Source organism: Pogona vitticeps, chromosome 5 (assembly GCF_051106095.1).
Source record: "Pogona vitticeps strain Pit_001003342236 chromosome 5, PviZW2.1, whole genome shotgun sequence".
Taxonomy (NCBI): Eukaryota; Metazoa; Chordata; class Lepidosauria; order Squamata; family Agamidae; genus Pogona; species Pogona vitticeps.
The window spans coordinates 68819712-68840346 of record NC_135787.1 but is presented as its reverse complement, the minus strand read 5'-3'; the positions used below and the strand labels follow the sequence as shown (position 1 = coordinate 68840346).

The following is a 20635-nucleotide window of genomic DNA, read 5'->3' as shown; positions in this document are numbered from 1 at the left end:
CATGGTTGTTTTTTCTTGACATTTACGCAAAGCAGGAATCACTGTCTCCTTGCAGATATGGAAGCCTGATAAAAAAAGGTGATCTCTAGCTCACGCATCTGCAAGCTGGAGATTATGTGGAGCGTTACACCCATTGAGTGTCATGCATCACATTTTCTGAATGGGATTCTGGTCTAAGCCTCTATTTGACATGGAAGAAATATTGAGAGACTCAACAAAATAACAACCATTAGGTTTGGATAAAGGCAACTACATTCTGGATTTTTATGTACTATAATTATAAAAATACATTGCTTTATTTTCAGGATGGCAGTTCACTTATAAAGGATGAGCAAGTCAGTATAGCAAGTGAAGATACTGGATCATTTGTGTTGCAAGAACAGCAAGGGTCCTTAAACTGCCATGAGCCTTTAGAAGTGGAGGAAGCTCCTGAGATTCCAGAACATCCTGCTACTGAGAGCTACACTGAGTCAGTCTGTGAAGATGATGTCACACTTGCATTAAAGGAGCTAGATGAAAGATGTGAAGAAGAAGAAGCTGACTTTTCTGGACTGTCTAGGTAAAATTCTTCATCATCATCATCTTCGAACTGCAGAGCTGGAAAGGACCCTATGGATCACTGAATCCAGCGCCTGTCAAGGAGGCACAGTGGGGAATCCAACTCCAGTCTCTGACTCTGCAGTCAGATACCTAAGCCACTGAGCTGTCCAGCAAAATTCGTTTGATATGAAACCACAGAAACATATTTCATCTCATTAAAGTAAAATCTCTGTTGCAATAGAGAGATTAGCATCTTTCACAATGATGTATTTGACTAGTGGCTACTAGTAAACTTCCAGGTGTCATAATTTCAGTGCTGCTTTAAAATTTATATTTAACACTGGAATAATTCTGTCAGAAGACAAAAGTGTTAGAATATTTTAAATCAAATATTAGATATGAAAAATTCAAAGGCTGTTAATTCTAGCAGCTATGCTCAATAAAAATTGAAGTTGTCATTTGGGTCAAAGACCTGATAGTAGATTATAGCTTTACATACAGAATCATTAAAAGTCGAGTAAACCAGGTGAATTCAGATCTGGTATACCACAGGTAATCAAACACATTTAAAGGGCATCTTTGAACAGTACAAACTATAATCTACCAAGTGCATCATAAAATTTAGTAAAATATACTGAAGGTTTCTCTGCCCTCCAAATCAATCTAATCTGAAAAAAAACAGCCTACAGCATTTAATAATATGTTCTATTTTTGTAGCTATAATGTATTGTATTCAGTCTTGTTTCAAGCTAATATCCCATAAACCATTCTTCTGATTCACTTAACTGCAGGTTATCCTAGGACACACTGGCCAAAATCCAGTCAACATCAGTGTATGCTGGTGGCACAAGTAAAATGTAATGTAAATTAATTTAAAGCTTCCTGTCCTCCAATTTTATGTTCCAAGGCTCCTGAGACTCCCTTTGGCCCTGCAGAAGCCTTTGAGAGCCTTGGGATGAGGAAGCCTTTCATCACCAAAAATAGCCACAGTTGGTTCTGATCCTGGCGGTGATTTTTGACGATAGAAAGCTCTCTCTCTTCCCCCCCCCATCCCAAGGTTCCCAAAGGCTTTCCCAGGGCAAAAGGGAGCCTCAGAATCTAAAATGGGAGAGGATAAGAAACTTTTAAACAATTTAAATGAAAATTTACTGGCACCAACTGATGATATCATCATCTTCCACCAGCATAAATTTATACAATAGAGTTTCACCCACTGTTTGAGTACTTGCATACAAGACTTAAGTGGAAAACATTTGTATTAAAACATTCCTCTTAGTGCAATTTCCCACTGTATTATGACTTCTGTTGCTGTCACCAGCTGAGGAGAGTAAAATTTGTAGTTACAGGTGAATCTGACTTAAGCTATGGAAACAATGATTAATTTATTTATTAAGCAGGAAACAATATATTTATATAATATGTTGTATAATAAATGAATAAAACCCAGAGAGAGCTTTATATACTGAATCTATGCATTATAGTTTACTTCAGTGAGTTTAGAATAACTTTATCAAGATCAATATACAACATGGTAGGGGAAAGAAAGGTGTTCTCTTCGTAAATCCTGGGTAAATTTTTACAATTTTAAAAATGCAGCTGTGCTTCAAAGAGAATGTTTGTTGTTCGAAGCCTCAGATATTTTTGTTAGCAGAACCTTAACCTACACATTCCTTGCACTATTTTTGGTTTTAATTACAATTGGAACTTGAACTTCAAATTTAGATTGAAATACCAGTTTTAGAATGTAAAACTATCTTGCACAACATAAATTGTATGGGATGGTCATCAGTCAAAAACTCTGAAACAGATTTTATTTATCATGTATTTGTTTACTTTATTGACAGTCAAGATGAAGACCAGGATGGCTTTCCAGAAGTACAGACATCTCCCCCACCTTCCCCATTTCTTTCTGCCATATTGGCAGCTTTTCAACCTCAGACATATGATGATGAAGAGGAGGCTTGGCGCTGCCATGTTAATCAGCTGTTGACAGATACTGATGGCTCTTCTGCTGTTTATACATTTCATGTATTCTCTCGATTGTTTCAGGTTAGATACCTTTCCCTTCCCTTTCCCATCACCAGTGGGAAAACTGCCTCTCTAGGTTTCCCCATCACCTCTTACAAGAGTTGTGCCGATACTGTTTGTGAGGCTTGGGTAGAATATCTGCAGATCTCTGCCTGTAAGACCTTAATATTCATTTTGAAGGTCACTGTTAACAATTGTTACATGTTACTCTGTTTCATTTTACCAACATTTAACTTGGGAGAAGAGTGTTCCAGAAAGTGTCAAATATCTCAGTATCACTTCTACTCTACAAATAGATTGCTTTTTCTCCTCGCTTAGGACTGCACCACTCCAAGCAGCAAAGGAAAAGGGAGAATTTAGTCTTAAGCATGACTTCCTGTTTTCAGTTGTGAAAGATGAGGGCAGTCTAACATACACAAACACAGATGAAGGGAGAAGAGCTAGGTGTGTGCGCTAGGGGGTCATACTAGTAATGGCACTATGTTATTTTTAATTTTTCTAAAGACTTCATTTGCTCTGATCTCTCCCTGCCTTAGAGTCCCTGGATCCCCCTCCTATTTAGCAGTGTTGTCTTCCAGACCAAAATTAATATTAAGCAATCTATACCAAAAAAAAAGTGAAAACATCATAGTACTTTTATTCTACTCTTATTATCTTTAGACCATTCAGAGGAAGTTTGGAGCTATAACACATGAATCTGTCAGTTTTCTTGGTGAGAATCTGCAACGAATTGGAACAAAATTTAAAAGTTCACTGGAAGTTATGATGATGCATTCTAAATGCCCAACTGTTTTTGTGGATGCAGAAACAGTAAGTTGGTGTATTTATTTTTCTCTGTTCAAATGTTTCTCTGTCTAATTATTCTTACTACAAAACGTTCTATATTTCAGAGTATACAAGGAATCACATTTTAAAAGAAACTCACATTGCTTTCAGTACAAAGGCATTTTAAAATTGGTGATGACTCAGAAGCTCGAAACTCAGTAGCCACCTAGATTCTTTACTAAATTCTGGTTCTCTGTGGTAGATTATTATTCATTTGATTGTTGATGCTCAACAAAGTTGCATTCACTCCAATGATCTTCAAAATTGGCATTGGCAATAGCACCGTTTAGGTATTTTATATGTAGGTGTACTCATCAGAAGAGGCAGTCAGTGTCATATTGCAAATATCCACCCAAAAAATTTCAGAAGATCAGCCTGTATTTTCTGGACTAAGCAAAGCCTTTGATTATATAGATCATGAGAAACTATGGGTAATTTGTTCTGAAAGAAGTGGGTGTGCAATTGTCCTGATGCATAATCCGTACAAGAAGCCACTAATAGCACAGAATATGGAGGTACAGAATATGGAGGGACGTGGTGGCGCTGCGGGCTAAACTGCAGAAGCCTGTGCTGCAGGGTCAGAAGACCAGCAGTCATAAGATCAAATCCACGCGATGGAGTGAACTCCTGTCACTTTGTCCCAGCTCCTGCCAACCTGGCGGTTCAAAAGCATGCAAATGCAAGTAGATAAATAGGGACCATCTTGGTGGAAAGGTAACAGCGTTCTAAGTCGCACTGGCCATGTGACCATGGAAGATTGTCTTTGGACAAATGCTGGCTCTATGGCTTGGAAACAGGGATGAGCACCGCCCCCTAGAGTCGAACACGACTGGACAAAAATTGTCAAGGGGAACCTTTACCTTTACCTTTTTATGGAGGTGCAGAATGGTTTCCTATAGGCAAAGGTGTCAGACATGGGTGTATTTTATCTCCCGGTCTGTTCATTTTGTATGTAGAACATATATATGAAAAGCTAGACTAGATTCAGATGAAGGAGGAATGAAAAGTGTTGGAAGAAACATCAGTATATGCAGATGACACCATCTTCCCGGCCAAAAGCAATGACTTAAAACAACTTCTGGTGAAACTGAAAGGAGTACCAAAGCAGCGCTGCAGTTGAACATTAAAAAGACATAAAACATGATTACAGAAGAACTACACAGCTTTAATGTTGACAATGAATAAATTGAAATAGTTAAAGATTGTTTATACTTTGGTTAAAGGGATGTGGTGCTGCTCCAGGTAAAACCGCAGAAGCCTCTGTGCTGCAAGGTCAGAAGACCAGCAGTCGTTAAGACTGAATCCACGCAATGGAGTGAGCTCCCATCGCTTGTCCCAGCTCCTGCCAACCTAGCAGTTCGAAAGCATGCAAATGCAAGTAGATAAATATATACCACCACAGTGGAAAGGTAATGGCGTTCCGTGTCTAGTCGTGCTGGCCACGTGACCACGGAAACTGTCTACAGACAATGCTGGCTCTACGGCTTGGAAACAGGGATGAGCACCGCCCCCTAGAGTTGGACACGACTGGACTAAATGTCAAGGGGAACCTTTACATTTATGCTTTGGTTAAGTCATCAATATAAAGGGAGACTGCAGCCAAGAAACCAGAAGAAGATTGGCAGCAATGAAGAAATTAGAAAAGATCATCAAGAAAAGATCATCCTGGAGACTAAGGACAAAATCATCCACATTCTTGTATTCCTGCTCACCATGTACAGGTGTGAAAGCCAGATAGTAAAGAAAGCTGACAGAAAAAAAATGTAATATGGTGCCAGTTTTGAGGATACCCTGGATGGCCAGAAATACAAACAAATGGGTCCTAGACAAAATCAAGTCTGAACTATCTCCAGAGCAAAAATGATGAAACTTGAAGGTGTTCTACTTTGGGCACATTGTGAGAAGGTGAGATTCTCTGGAAAAGGCAATAATGCTGGGGAAAGTAGAAGGCATCAGGAAAACAGGAAGACCAAATATGAGATGGCTTGACTCCCTAAATGAAGGCACAGGCTTGAGTTTCTAAGAGCCAAGCAAGGCTGTTGAGAAAGGACATTCTGGCGATCTCTCATTCATAGGGTTGCCATAAGTTGGAGGCAACCTGATGGCACAGAATTACAACATACTCAATATACAACCAGCATCCTCTGCCTCCATTCCCAGTTTTGTCACCCCTCTATGTAAATCAGGGTCCCAGCTCCCACGGATTGCAGCACTTTCTGTTTGTCCCTGTGAGGGAAATGCGAAGAGCATGAGGCTAGAATGTTCTCTTCACCACACGGTTACCCAAATAAGGCTTATTAGGGGCAGTGCTCTTTCATATCTTTGGACTGCAATCCCAGAATTTTCTAGAAATTCCAGACAGAATTCTGGGAGGTGCAGCCCCCAAATATAAGTCTGTAGATTGGTTTTCTGGTTATTTACCTCAGTTGCTGTCTTCTCTGGCTTGTTTGTACTTTCAAAAGCAAGGAAGCTTCTGCTGTGCTACCTGGGAATCATAGGTCTTTGGGAGGAGCTTTCTGTAGTGCCTTATGGGCAATGTGACTATGATTGCCAGCATCCTCTGTGTTTAGGAGAGCTTGCCCTTGCCAGTCATGTGACCGCAGGGGTGGGTGACTGACCACAGGAGGCAGGCCCTCTTAGGTGCAGAAAATACTGAAAGTCATAGTTTTGCTGCTTGTTGAGTTCTACAGAGGGCACCTTCAAAAGACATACAACTCCCACAGCTTCCTTGTTTTTGTAAATAGAAGCAGGCCAGAGAAGGCAGCGACTGAAGTAAATAACTAGAAAGCTTTCTGCAGACTTAATGTTTTTGGGCTGCACCTTTCAGAATTCTGTCTAAAGAAATTATGGAGATTTCTGGGAGTTGCAGTGGAAAAATATGAAAGAGCATATGGCTTATGGATTCAAGAAATGGTGCAATATATGCATATGCCAGCCTGAATTTGATAACAAAGGACTATACAATCAGTTCCAGCTCATGCAAAAAAATGGCCTAAATCCAGTTACTAGTCTCAGTTATTAGTAGTCCTATTGAAAATGCTGAATTGGGAATTAACTGTACATAAATCCTATAGATTCAGTAGTTCTACCCTAATTGGAGCTACTAATTGGTTTCAAGTTATTAATGGAACAGAGGTTGAAGAGTAGCTTATGAATGTTCTTGGTGGCCCTTACTTTTGTATTAGGAGTTCAAAGTTTTCTTGCTTAATACTGCTTGGAAAACTGCATGTCTCATGCAGGAAGCCTTAAAAATAAAGTGGAGGTAAGTTCATGCAAATTTTGTCAGCCATGTTAAAAATTTTTGCATTCATCCTGTGTCATTGAGGTAATGGTATTTTTAGCAGAGTTGTGTTCTTGGCAGTCTCAGGAACATTGGTTTGGATGCAGTTCAGGGAGTGAATAGCCATTATACAAATACCATTTGGTTAGAGATCAGGGAATGAATTTTCATTAGCAACTTCATATCACTTGGAATTCTGCCATAGAGGTACTGGTAATTCATCTTTCTAGTTCAGGATCTCCCTGGATTTCAGATTATGAATAAGCTCAGTAACAAAACTACAAATACCTGTGATGTACATACAATTCATCATGTCTTTTAACACTATTTTTATGTTGCAGTTGATGTCCTATGGTTTACTACAAACACTGAAGTTCAGTGTTCTAGAGCTTCAGGAACACCTGGATACTTACAATGCTAAAAGAGAGGCAGCTGAGCAGGTGAATGTCTAGCTTTGTTCAACATTTCATTATTTTTGAAAATACAGCTGAAAATTGTAGGTTTTAATCAGTGTTTGTTTAGTTGTCCTACTGGGTTTTGTAAGTTGAGATGGGAGGTCATGTGGGTGGGCGGGTGCTCCATAGCAAGAACTAGTGTGGTTCTCAACTTGTCCTCATTCATTCAGACTGGGTTGGATAAGATATAAATGTAAAAAATAATTTAGGGAATATTTCCCTTCAGTGTTTTATGACATTGTCTATTCTGAAATTATTATTGCTTGTATCTCTTACAATTTTTAAACATAGCAATTCTTAAAAGAAACAGTAATGAGCATTAGTGAAAACTGTTCATAAAGTTGGATTATTCACATTATAATGTGAAGAGTTTTTCCAGAGATAACAGTGGTGGAATGCACAGGTTTTGTATTCAGAACAAGAGTGTGTTTTTCTGTATGGAAGTAGTGGAATTAATTCAAAACAGCTGAAGGGTTGCAGTTGCTTTAGAAATACTCAAGTGACCCACTTAAACCTTTGCCCTGCCCTCATCACTCACAAACCTTGCACTGAAAAACATGTAGAATACCGGAATAGGTCCCTAGGCAATCTTTGGCAGCATCACTACAGAAAACTCAAACTCAGAGTTTTGATTGAACTAGCATGACAGAGGTCATTAAAGCTACCAATCACCAGATATCTGTGCATAAACAAGATTTAGATAACTTTGATGTTTTGCAACAGTGTCTAGGCAAACAGTAATCCAGAGAGAACAATAGTATCCAAAATGGAGTTGCAATAGAATGCAGCTGTTGCCAGAAAAGTGTTTTAAAATCGACAATGCTATTTCATATTCAGCTGTTTTTACAGATAGGAAGACTGTAAGTCCTACTTGCTAAGGAACATTTCAGCAGAGACGTACATACGGGTTTTGGATTGCAGCCAGTGTATATGAAGCAATGTGACCCAGTAATATTGTATTCTGAAATACCATAGTCAAGGAGGACATTGAAACTTGGCATACTGTTCCCCTCAGATTTTCTTCATTTAGCCCAGAGCACTTTGTCTCCATTTTCTGCAACCTCTCCATTTTAATTTGATGTTCAGGAGCAGGTGATACAAAATCTCATATGCCTGCAAGATTCCGATATGTCAAAGAATCCCGTCTGCATCTTGAGGTCAGCTTCAAGTTGCCACTACTGTTGACCCTGTGCTTTTATCTGAGACAAAATTTGTTTTTCTTTGAGCCCTGCTAGTTTCTGTTTTTAAGCTTTTTCTTACAACCTTCATTTCACATTTGTTTCCTGTAATTGGATAATAATCCAATATGAAAATGTATAAGAATGAAGCACTGCTTATTTTTATGCAGGGAATTTTGTAATTCCCTTTTGTATATATGGAAAATGCTTTGAGGAATTTTCACAAGGAGAACTAGAAAGGAAAAAGCATGAGATGTACATGCTGGGAGATTGTTCCCTGTGTACTGCAAGTGCCATGGCTAGGGAAGATGCTGGAAGGGCCACTGGCACTTTCTCTTTTTTTTTTTCCTCTGGCAGCCTACACTTCTACATACACGGGAAATGGAATAAGGTGTGTCTTATTCCATTGGGGAGTCTCTTAGATCTTCCATTTCCCTGCTAATATTGCATTGTTTTTCTTGCCCAAATAATTGGGGGTGTGGATAGATGTCTGTTGAACCCTGTTGAGATCCTCCGCACATGATAATCTATATGTCTATTTTATGTTACTCATTCTAATACAGCCTTTTACTTGAATTATTGATACTGACTGATTAAAAGGGGTGGGATGTGAAAATATGTCTTCAGATTTATGCTGTTAATTGACACTGACACTACAAAGTAAAGAAAGGTCATTGCAGCAGCATTAAATAATGATTTTATATATTTCATTTATACGGAGTTTTGCTGTACCAATGTCCTTTTCCCCATCATTGTCATCCACATGATTTGCCATTACATATCAAAGTATATTCAGCACTGCAGAGAGCAGTGTGATAGCCAAGAGTGTTTGACAAGACCTGGGTTCAAATCCCCACTTCGCTATCGAAGCTCAGTTGGGTGTAGCAGTGATAAACCACTCCTTGAACATCTCACATACCTTGAAAATCCTTTTGGGATTCCCATAAATCAAGTGATTTGACAAAACATAACAACAACAACAGCAACAACACATTCAGCACTGCATACAAAAATATTTGTTTGAATTTATGCTTCTGTTATTCTGAGTATAATGATCTGAAGTACTACAGAGTTTATTGACAGGTAATTTCCAATAAATCAGTAAAGTATATTAGTTTTAATGCTGGGCTACGGACAAAATACATTATCTCTGTTCTTTAGGCTGCTGCTGGCATTGCTGGTTGTAGTTGACTGTTTGGTTTTTAGTTTACTTACTGTTTTATTTTATAGTGGCTGAAAGACTGCAAAAGGACATTTGGTACTGATGATGGTATTCATGGAACCACCACAGATGCTCAGGTAGGCATCTGCCTCTTGTCACAGTCCATTTTATGTTCTAAATATGAAATGCATGTGTGATACAAAAATATATTAGTATTCCGAGATAGATTAAAGATTACTTGTGAAGTTTTTCATTTCAGTTATCATAGCTATCTGTGAGGAAGTCTAGAGTGTTATAAACCATTGGCCTGAGAATAATGGATTCTACTTTTTATTAAAGTGAAAGGCCAGGCGCTGACTCTGGGCTTAATAACACTGAGCAGATAAGCAGGGCAGATAGCATCTATGTACCAGCACATGCCTTGCCTTTTATACAACCGCTAGCTCAAGCAAGGGAATTGGTATTCTGCATCTCTGCTCATCGGATAAATTACTGTCTAGCCCAGATGCTATGCTGAACTAATCTCATTAGTCCTGGGCACATAACTATGACCTGTCTGGAAGGGTACATTTAAAACAATTACTGGAGTGATGAAAATCTTGTCTGTTTTGTTTACAGAGACCTATCCAGCACAAAATAGCTTTAATTTGTAAAACTATATATTTGCTATATGCTGATTAGTTCCTAAGTAACCCCATCCCTTCCAAAATTATTCCTACACATAGCATGCCTATCCTTCAATTCAGTTAGGCAGCAAGGGATTTATAGCTCCACATAGCTTAAAGAATTATTTGGAAAGGGATATTTTTTGGCTTGGAAACACTTGCCCTGTGCTGTATCTCCTCCAAGCCCAAACCCCTGCATCCACTCCCGGTGAAGCTTTCAAGCAAGTGGCTTGCAATCCTTTGGAGGCAGCCCTGGTTAGCTAACAGCATTACCTGACACCTCCATTGTCTTTCATTAGGTGTTTCTTGAAAGAGGAAGGGCGAGGTGTCATTTGTTAATATTTGTATACAAGGATAGGTGCTTGTTTTCTTTGAGAACCTATGCCGCACCCTTTTCTCCCTTCCCTACATAGTTTGTGCTCTCAATACACACTCCAGTTTGCCAGTATAGGAATGACTGATTTATCAGATAATGTCTTAAAATGCATGAAGTTTATTTTCTATCTATTTTCTATCTTCACAATCAATAGGTGCTTGCAGCTCTTCGTTTCTAGTTTTCCCTTTGCTCAGTTCAGAGTCAGAACTTTACATTCTACTTTGCACTGTATAATTTCATCATACGTATTGCACAACAGCAAGACAAATAGTGCATCAGTCATCTTTGAATTTTAACTAGTATTTTATACATGCATTGAATCTTTTAAAGTTATTTTTTCTTTTAGTTTTATCTGGGACATCTGAGACCCCATTTAAAATGAATTTTTGTACTAATTCTTGATCTTTTTCCTTTTTGTATTTTTGTGACCCGCACACCTTCTTGCTTAGCATTTGGAAATTCTAGCAGTAAGTGATGGCTCTTGATTTATCAAATACTTAATCATACCAGTAAACAAATTGGGTTCCATTTTTGTCTCTTGTCCATTAGTGATATAGCAGTGTCTTGTAGATTATTTTGGTAATAATATTTGTTTCATTTATCTAACTCCTGAATTATTAGTCCCCTATAGATGGTAGAATGCTGTCATTCATAGCAACTGATTCCATTGTTATTTGCTTTGCTTCTTTATTCTAAAACAGTATTAACAAACATCTCCTCTGATACATTTCTTGTGAAAATTCAGAGAAGTAACACTGCAATTCTGATGAGGAATTTGTGGTTTGTTTGTTTTATTATTTTGTTACATTATCATAAAATGGAAACGCTAAGGCCATACATTTCCTTCAATATTGTTAACATTTAATATTGTTACATGTTTGTATGCAAATGCTACCTCCTGGTATGTGGTTTAGAATTAAAACTGACATCACCAAAAGGAATTGAAGCAATTTCTTCCCTGCTACAACATGGCATTTCTGAAATGTCATGAGAATCCTTCTCTTTTCTTTTTCTTTGTTGGAAATGCAGCTGCCCTTCTTAAAAGGTCAAGTTTATATGCAATGTGCAAGGGCAATGCCACTTTTTATTTCTCATTATAAATGGGAATATGACCCCAGCTTCCATCTTCTTTCATCCTCTTCTTACTATACTAGCTTGTAAAGCTTGTTAACATTTCCTTCTCTGCAGTATGCAAATAACTGTTTTTATATTGCAAATTCCACACCAGACAAGCTGTGTGTAATTTTATTGTCTGATCATTGTACACTTGACTACTACACTGTGTATTTAATATAATGACTTCATTTTTCATTTTCAGGAGTTAGAGTTGTGTCGGAGGCTCTATAAATTGCATTTCCAGTTGCTACTTCTGTTCCAAGCCTATTGTAAACTTATCAGCCAAGTGGATGTCATTAAAAATGAGGCAGAGGTAAAGAAAATACCATTAATTTTGTACTGGTTAGTTTTGCTACTGGAAAATTGTGTGTTTTGTCTGTTGATTTTGTATGGTGTTCTTGTAAGAGGACATACAATCTGACTGGAAAGATTATTTACAGGAAAGACCATAAACATCCATTTTGGACATTCTGTGCTCTGCCTCTGGGTGTATTTCTCATGGTCCATAACCAGGTGACAGTTTGTTGTCTCGGTCAACTCCCACTTACAGTTTTATTAGTTTCAAACTTTTAAATACACACTTACCAGAAGTGTCAAGTATCCATTTGTGAACACTTCGAGTACTTAATTCATTATCATTTGAATTACAATTTGTTAAGTGCCTTGAGCTGTAGTTTCTCTTAAACCACAAGGGCCAACTTTGCCACCCCTGAGAGTTGTGTCTGGTAACAGCTGGGGAATGTACATGTGTCTGGGTGTGCACACAGAGGTATGCATACATGCACACATGACTACAGTACACATTTAAATGTACTGATTTTATGTTTCATCCAATATAGTATTTGCCATTGCTTTCCCTCACTGTTTTGTCTTTTAAATGTATTCCACTGCAATTTATTAAACTCAGTGACTGAAATTCTGTTGCACAGCACAGGAAGTCATAACTAAAACAGACCTATTGAATCAGTGGAAATTCTGTAAGTTAGTTCCTCTGTCAGTTCCTCTGATTCAACAGGCATACTCTGCTTCTGACTTACTATGCTAAACAACAGGATTTCAACCAATGATTCACTAAATTCAATAATTAAATTTATGTTGAATACATCAGTTACTTGCAATTAGAGATAGGGGTATTTATATTCCTATACGAATATCCCCGCACAGCTGGAGTCAGCCTTGTAGGTAGACTCGGTCTTCCCTCCTTCTGCCAGGAATGGCTAGCTGACCAGGCACTCTGGAGCAATTGGAAGGGAGAGCAGGGCTGGCGGCAGCAGCAGGCGCATGAGTGGGCAGTCCGGCTCCAGAGGGCCAGACCCTCATTAACTCCAGCTGTGTGGGAGTATTCATATTCGAATACCCAGTCTCCACTTGCAGTTCTTAAAGTTAATTGAGGGGCATTGTTGTTTTAAATAAAAGAGTATGCTCCTGTCGAACAGCACTGCAGAGGGTAACAAGGCCTGTAGCAGGGCTTGCTACATTGCCTTCTGGAAAATGGTCTGGCTCCACAGCTCAGATAGCAGGGCCTCCTGAGACCAGCTCCAGACCACCTCCTAGAAGAAACTCATCTCCATTGTTCTGAGGCAGCTCGTCAGAGATAGAGGCTGCTACAGTGTTTCCTAGGAAACAGCTACAGACAGGCCTTCCTTCCTGGAAGTGGCATCCTCATGAACAGAGGAAGCGAGGGGCACTGGAAGGAGAGACACAGAAAAGACTCTGGGGAGGGGGGGAGGCAACAGAAATCATTGCCAGGGCAGCGATATTGGTAACGCTGTTACATCAGCAATTTCAGTGAGGCTGCTGGCAAACTGCCAGCACAAACCATACAGGCCAACAGAGGTGACAACCATCAATCAGGTCAAGGGACGCGGAGCACAGAGGCTTCTTGGAGACCTTGGGTTACCAACCCTATTCTTAACTGGATTGTTAATAGAAAGAACTTTGTATCCTTGATGTTTAATTTGACTGGAAAGCGTTACAGTGAGAACTCCCAATTCATCTTGTTTTATTTTAGGTGATCAACATGTCAGAGGAGCTTGCACAGCTAGAAGCCTTTCTGAAGGAAGCAGAATCTGCTTCTAACAGTGGCACTGAAGAAATGGATATCCCAGAAGCTTCCCAGGCTAACACTGAGACTGCCATTCACTCTCTCATTGAAAGTTTGCGAAATAAAGAATTTATGTCTGCTATAGCACAGGTCAAAGCTTTCAGGTACAGTGGAACAAAATTTGCTAACTTTCTCAAAAAAAGACAAAATGAATCAGGAAATTTTAATCTAGTAGATTATATTATATTGTTATATATGTACTGTAATATTAGTATGTTTCTAATTCTGTAAAATAGAGTATGATTAACTAAAACCTTCCTGTCATACACTGAACTATAATGGTGAGAATGTAACATCTGTTGACTTGAGTGTTGTGTACCAGCTTACAATACTGAAAGTATGAAAGTAAGCAACTTGGGAGCTTATTTAAGAACAAGATAATGATACAATAATGGTATAATTGTTGTGTTTTCAGGTGTATTTGGCCCAATGACATATTTGGCAATGCTGAAGATGATCCTGTACAAACACTGTTGCACATATATTTCCGTCATCAGACTTTGGGGCAGACTGGCAGTTTTGCAGTAGTTGGTTCAAAACAAGATATGTCAGAAGCCAGCTCAAAACTAATGGAACTGAATTTAGAAATCCGGGAGTCATTGCGCATGGTGCAGTCTTACCAGCTTTTGGCAAAACACACAGCTGTGAGAAGCCTGAGCACTGGATTTTGAGTCCCTGTCCTACAGAGAAGAATTGGAAGTGGTCTTTTTGTTATCAAACACCTTTCATATCTGTTGAAACTTGCCCTTGCTGGGGAAAAAACATACCTATGATAATCACTGGAGAACTTTCCTGGAAACAAAACTACACAGTTCTGAAGCAAACTCAATCATCATCATAATGTTTTCTTACACAGTAGCTATATGGGCAGTGTGAACACTTTTTAAAAAATAACCATATACAGAACTGCATTAGAGAAAAAGGGCTAAAAGCAATGCCTATAAATGCATTATTTTCTTCAAAATGTACAGAAATGTAAATCTTGTTGCAATAACGGACTCGTCATACTAAGACAATTTAAAGCAGGTAAAATGAGGCTAAAATCAAGGGTGGATATTTTGGCTGAAGACCTGTACAGCATTCTAGCTTTCAGGCAGTAAATAAGCATCAGATAATGACTGATGTATTCACTTGGCAACTCACAAGGAATGTGCTGTCATATCAATGTTGTATTTACTGTTTCCTTTTTCTGTAATGGTGAATTATGTATGAAAGTTAGGAATGAATGTATATCAGACAATTGCATTTTGAAGGTATGGATGTTTAATAAGTCTGAGCATGCCTAAAAAAGCACTGCAAGATTATTTTTGGGGAAAATATTTTTAGCTCTAACTCTGAATCTGTAAATGTTATGACATTTAATATTATTTTAAACTGGCATTGTCCAGTATTCAAATATATATGTATATCTCTAGGAATGCTGCTCAGTTTTCTGATCAGTGCTTATTACGAATATTGATAATAACTAACCAAAAAGTAGCTGCCTGCAGAGAGTTTAAATTGTATATTAAAGATTTATGTTGCCCCTCAGCAACTCATTAGAAGAGTTAACTTATTTTATTCTGTACATATTCTAGAAATTGTATAGTGTAAAATCCAGTATTTTTCTTGTACAATTGTGCAATGCACTGTTACATAAGAATAGTGTATAAATCTGGGGAGAGCAAGAATAGTGGATGTTAAAAGAATACATGATGTATTCTGCAGAATTCAAGAGGTTTAAACTCACAAATATCTTCATGATTCATGTTTAAAGCTAAGGAATTTGGGACTGTATAATACATTTTAGAACTCCATGTCAAACTCTGTAGCACAAAATTAACTGGATTCTGTTTAAACAAAACATTTTTATAAAAACAAAACATACGAATGTAGTCCCATGACTCCTGTCATTAAGAATGAACAAATGCTCTGTATTTTAGGCATCTGTCCTTTCCACTGTGATTTAAAGCAAAAAACTAAGCTCTGAAATGTCAGAGTGTAGAATGTAAAAACAGATCTCTTAGCATGGCCTTTTTTCCTTAGAGGAAATTAAGCCCGCTAGACATGTAATTATGCTGAAATGCATTAAGTGAAGCCACTGTGCACACTGTTGGATGGCTGGTAGAAGTTCTGTTACATTTCAAGACGCTGTTTAACCAGACATGGCACATTCATAATCACTGTGTTTTTGTTTTACCCTGATATAATTTAATTATTTTGAGGGCTCTGTGGTACTGTAGATGGTGTTCCTAATTATTTAATAAGCTTTTACAAGGCTATGTGTAGTTTTTAGTGGTGTACTATAATTTTTACATCCTTTATCAGCCTCATTTTTGTGTTTTTGTTTTGGAGAGGGCTTTTATGGAAAAATAAAAAATCTTATCTGCTGCTTTGTATATTTTCTCAAGAGAATGTGATGGATGAGGTGTGAGTGTTAAAATGGCAATATTATTTGTATATTATGCTTGCTACGTGTTTAGTGTTAAAAAAAATCTTGCAATTCGTTGTATGTACAAATATATATAAACATGCTCGCTGTGATTTGTAGCAGAGAAAATTCTACCACAGAACACGTGGCATACGTTATTTCACTACAAGATATGTTTTGAAAAGAAATGTGGTCTGAGGAACTAAAGGCTGGGGTCAGGGGGGAGAAATTTCTGTAAAACAATGCATGAGGTACCAGCTGTTACCACCTGTCAGTTTGTAACTGGGAGAGCTATAGTGAAGCAAAAGACAACATCAATATTGTAAATTGTGAAGCAGTACAGAGTTACAAAACTGGCTCTTCAAAGGAGCCACACATATGGGTTCTGCACCTTTGCACAGTCGTTTTTGGCTGGGAAGAGAGGCACAAGAAGCATGGAAAACCCCATATATATGAAAGGAGTTAGGATAAAATGTATGTTTTACACATTGGGTAAGCCACCTGCAGCCAAGTTACAAGTTTTATCTAGTGGTCAGAGGAAGATATTGCCCTCAATTATCAGTTTTGCTTACATGATGTTAAATGTTCTTGAAGAACAAGTGGATTTCTTGGGAGCATTGCATCATTCTGTGGGACCTGCCATGGAATTATGTTTGTCTTAGAAAGGATGGTTCCTTGCACTCACTCATTTGCAAAAAACAAAAAACAAAAAAAAAGTCTCCCACCACAAACACATGGTATTTTTCTTTTTTTACAAAGAACTAAGAAAAGACAATGTGGTCCCCAAGACTACAGAAATGTAAGAATGGATGAGATCTTTTATTGGGCCACCAGAATAATCAAACAAATTGCAAGCTTTTGTGGAGGAATCTCAGTTCTTCAGGTTAAGTACCACCACTTCATAGTTGTTTCTCATGTGGATTTGTTATTTTATGTGGATTATTTCGTAATGCTGAATGATAGACACATGTCACCCACACTCAATTTCTGGGTATGAACTTTGTCCAAATCTGTTTTGTTTAGCTACTCTTCTGGTTCTCTGAAAGGACAATGGGTTTGCTGCTATAACCTTAGAAGCTGTGTACTTCCATGTTTTCTGTAGGTTTATACCAGTACAGCACTATCACCATCCAAGGCATCTCTACCAAAAACACGATAGTGCCACTAACTCAATGTTTTTGACAGGTTTGTTTGTTTGCTTGCTTGTTTTGGTAGATCAAGGACTACCTCCTTATGGCATCTTGTCTTGCCCTTAAATGCAAACTTCATAGTCGTACTTTTCATTAGATTTGCAGCTTTGGTGTGAATGGGGAACTTTTGTCCTTTCAAGTGCATCACATTCACTGAAGCCAACCTCAGTTTCATCCAAGAGATGGCTTAACGTGCCACCAGTTCAGCTGGAAACTATTGTCAGGTTTGTAACCATGCTACAATCCATAAAGCAGATCTCTCTCTGGCTTCAGCTCATCTTGTAACACAGAAGGCAGCTTAATAGAATAGGTTTAATTTCTCTTCCCACCCAACTATTTACCAAAGTCAGAAGAGGTGCTATTGGCCCAAGTCCTGCTTGTTTTTATCATGGGTGCAATTGACCATTACACATGATGTGGTCGCTATCCCACATGCAAATAGAAACCATGTTGCTTTGAAAGGGGCAATCTCTGACTTGTGATAATGACTAGGGCGCATGGAAGTTAGTCAAATAGGGGAAGGAGCACAGTTCTGGGTTAGAGAGAAGTCTACAACCTATTTTTCATTTGTTTAAATTTCTACTTTCATTTTGCTGCTTTTTTATATATTAGGTGGTTATGAAGTATTTAAAACAGTACTTTTTATACACCAAACTCCATTAACAGGTAGTTGGGAATTCAGTTTAGATACACTAGCAAACCTGTGAGACATCTGGGAAGACAACTGTGGGCCTCCCAATGTGGCTGGGCTGCAATTCCCATAATTCCTCACCACTGGCTATCCTTTCTAGGGGGTGGTAGGAATTGTGTCAAATCATATCTAGCATGCCTCACTGCCCACACCTGCTCTGGAATACATCTCAGTATTCCCATTGCATTCAAATATGCACACAGCTCTAGGAACAAGTGCTGTCACCTGTTGTGAACAGAGTCTTATGCGTTTATGTTTTTGACTTACAAATAGGCTGCAGTGGTCTTGTAAGGAAATAAAAGTATTGCCTCATTTCCCCCATGCTTTAAAATATAAGGGATAAACTGCCATTCAGCCTACAGCCCTGCTTGCCAGCGAGTTTACCAGTTATCCAGAAATAAGTGAGGGACAGCTAGACATGAGAGACTGCATCGTTTGTAACAAAATACAGGAATATATATGATATCGTCCAACTGTAGTCCAACAATTCAAACAATGGAACTGGAAGTATAAGAAGAAAACTACAAAGCATATCTTGCTGTCAAACAGCAGCAGTTGTAGAATGGAAAATAATTTGTGGGAAGCTGAACTACCAGTTATCACATAAACTAGTCACAAAGGCATTGATTTACAATGACAGGCAGAAATAAGCTTGCCGCGGGTAGCAGGTCGGTGTTGCAGACAGAGTAGGTTTCAATAAAATAAAAGGAACAGGATTTTTTTAAGCAACATGTAAAGGCAAAGTCACCTGTCAGAGCCAGTCCAGTACATTTTTATTGCCTGAAGCAAAGCAGCAAATGTCACCACACAGCACACCATACTTAATTTAAAGGATTAAATTAAGCTGGGCACCTCGTGTTTTCAACTGAAGAAATCAACACTCTGTTAAACATCCTAAACTGTTGTCTAGCTTTATCTTGGATTAATCCAAAAGCAAACCTTTCAAGCTATCAGTAATTTCCATTTCAGAAAACCTTTACTTAAAGCTCAGGATTCTGGAAAGCAAGTAAATTTTCAAGACACCCCTGAATTCTAGTACTTGAAATTATTGCAACAAAGGGACAAGGAAGGTTTAACATACTTTGTGAGTTATCACCTTTATTAGACTATCCAAAAAGGCATAAAAATGTATAATCTCGCAAGAATAAAATCTGTTCATCAACTGTTTTCTGCCAAGAGACCACATTCGCTAAAGCTTGCAGGGTTTTTTGTGCCATTTGCTGTTTTTTATATTCTAGGTGGCTATAAAAAATATCTCAGCATTGCATTTTGGAATTTGTTTTGTTCTAATGTCCCTCTTTATGCAATTTTAATCATATGATCAACTATTACCATTATCAGATTCCTAACATATCTTACTTTTAAACTAACCTGAAAAAATTTCTTCCCCTAACCTCCATAAAACTATTATGCTGTACCTATGCAGTGGCCAAACGCAATAGGAAACCAGATTCCATTTGAGTGTGCGCTACATTGATTCTCAGACATGTATGCACCCTATACTTTAGTAAAATTGAAAACTTTCAGATGTAATGGAGAACTGGCTAAATGAAGCTTCAAAACTTCCTCCTGCTTATACATGAAGGGGGAATACAAATCCCCAAGCAGCCTGATAATGGACAATACCTGGTCATATTACTAAAAGACACATGTTCCTCTGTTGTAGTAATTTAAAATACTAGTACTTGAAGTTGTTTTGATCTTTTTGTCACTGCAGATCCAACTTGATTTTCACTAGAGAACTGCAGGTTTAGCAGCACACTTCATTTCCATCCTCCTCCACTTTCAGTGAGGCACTTCTGAAGATTCAGATAACAGTAGCTTAAAACGTTTTATAAAAGGCTTGTTTCTGGGTTACATGAGAAAATAAGTAAGCTGTAGTAGTGCTTTCACAGTGGCTTGTGTTTATAAATCATGGTTTCACACCATATCTGGATCAGACCACTGTACAGGTGTATCTTAATTGTTTTATGTAAAGATAGGAGATTGTTCCGTTACTAAAATAATTGAAAGGTAATCATCAAACTGGGCCTAAGTACAGCAAAATCAGAACAGTTGCTGGATTATCGCAGTAGATCTCCTTATGCACAACACATTTGCCTAACTGTTGTTCTGATTCTGGCTATTAAAAATAGGGACTGGTATTTGGAAGACTGTCATCGAAGCTACCGACATGAATTTGACCAAACTTCAGGAGGCAGTGGAAGACAGGAGGGCCTGGCATGCTCTGGTTCATGGGGTCACAAAAAGTCAGATACTCAGACAAACAACAACAATTTGGAAGATGGCTTGTATACTGTTCATATTCCCAAAACCCTACAATCCATGTCACTGAAGCATGCTCACTTGCTTTTTTATGTAGTAAGTTACCCATGATATAAGATTACAAGCGCTTGTCAGACACTGAAGTGTCATCGTACTAACTACTGGATATACTACTAATTTTGTTCGGTTCTTACATCCTCTGGCACTGCATTCACACTGGTGCAGTTTAGTGATTTTGCAGAAGAGGCAGAAACTGAAATGCAGTTGTACGTTCCTGGTCACTAAGAGATATTACTCGCCAGTGCATCCTCCCAGCTGCAAGGGACACTCCTCTAAAGACTTGCATGAGA

At 38.3% G+C, this 20635-nt stretch overlaps 1 protein-coding gene across 9 annotated transcripts in view; it reads left to right on the top strand.

Annotated features, from left to right (window-relative positions):
- FRYL (FRY like transcription coactivator) overlaps window positions 1-16099 on the top strand; it is a 233791-nt gene extending 217692 nt beyond the window's left edge. For 7 of the 9 annotated variants that reach the window (XM_078394668.1, XM_078394667.1, XM_073001275.2 and 4 more), the window contains 9 exons: window positions 306-559; window positions 2385-2589; window positions 3229-3378; window positions 7015-7113; window positions 9537-9605; window positions 10959-10976; window positions 11828-11938; window positions 13637-13833; window positions 14145-16099. In XM_078394668.1, the coding sequence (XP_078250794.1) occupies window positions 306-559; window positions 2385-2589; window positions 3229-3378; window positions 7015-7113; window positions 9537-9605; window positions 10959-10976; window positions 11828-11938; window positions 13637-13833; window positions 14145-14400 (1359 nt within the window). In that variant the 3' untranslated portion in view covers window positions 14401-16099. The remainder of the gene's footprint in view (window positions 1-305; window positions 560-2384; window positions 2590-3228; window positions 3379-7014; window positions 7114-9536; window positions 9606-10958; window positions 10977-11827; window positions 11939-13636; window positions 13834-14144) is intronic. The other 2 variants (XM_073001278.2, XM_078394664.1) reach the window with 1 other exon arrangement.
- The last annotated feature ends 4536 nt before the right edge of the window (window positions 16100-20635 follow it).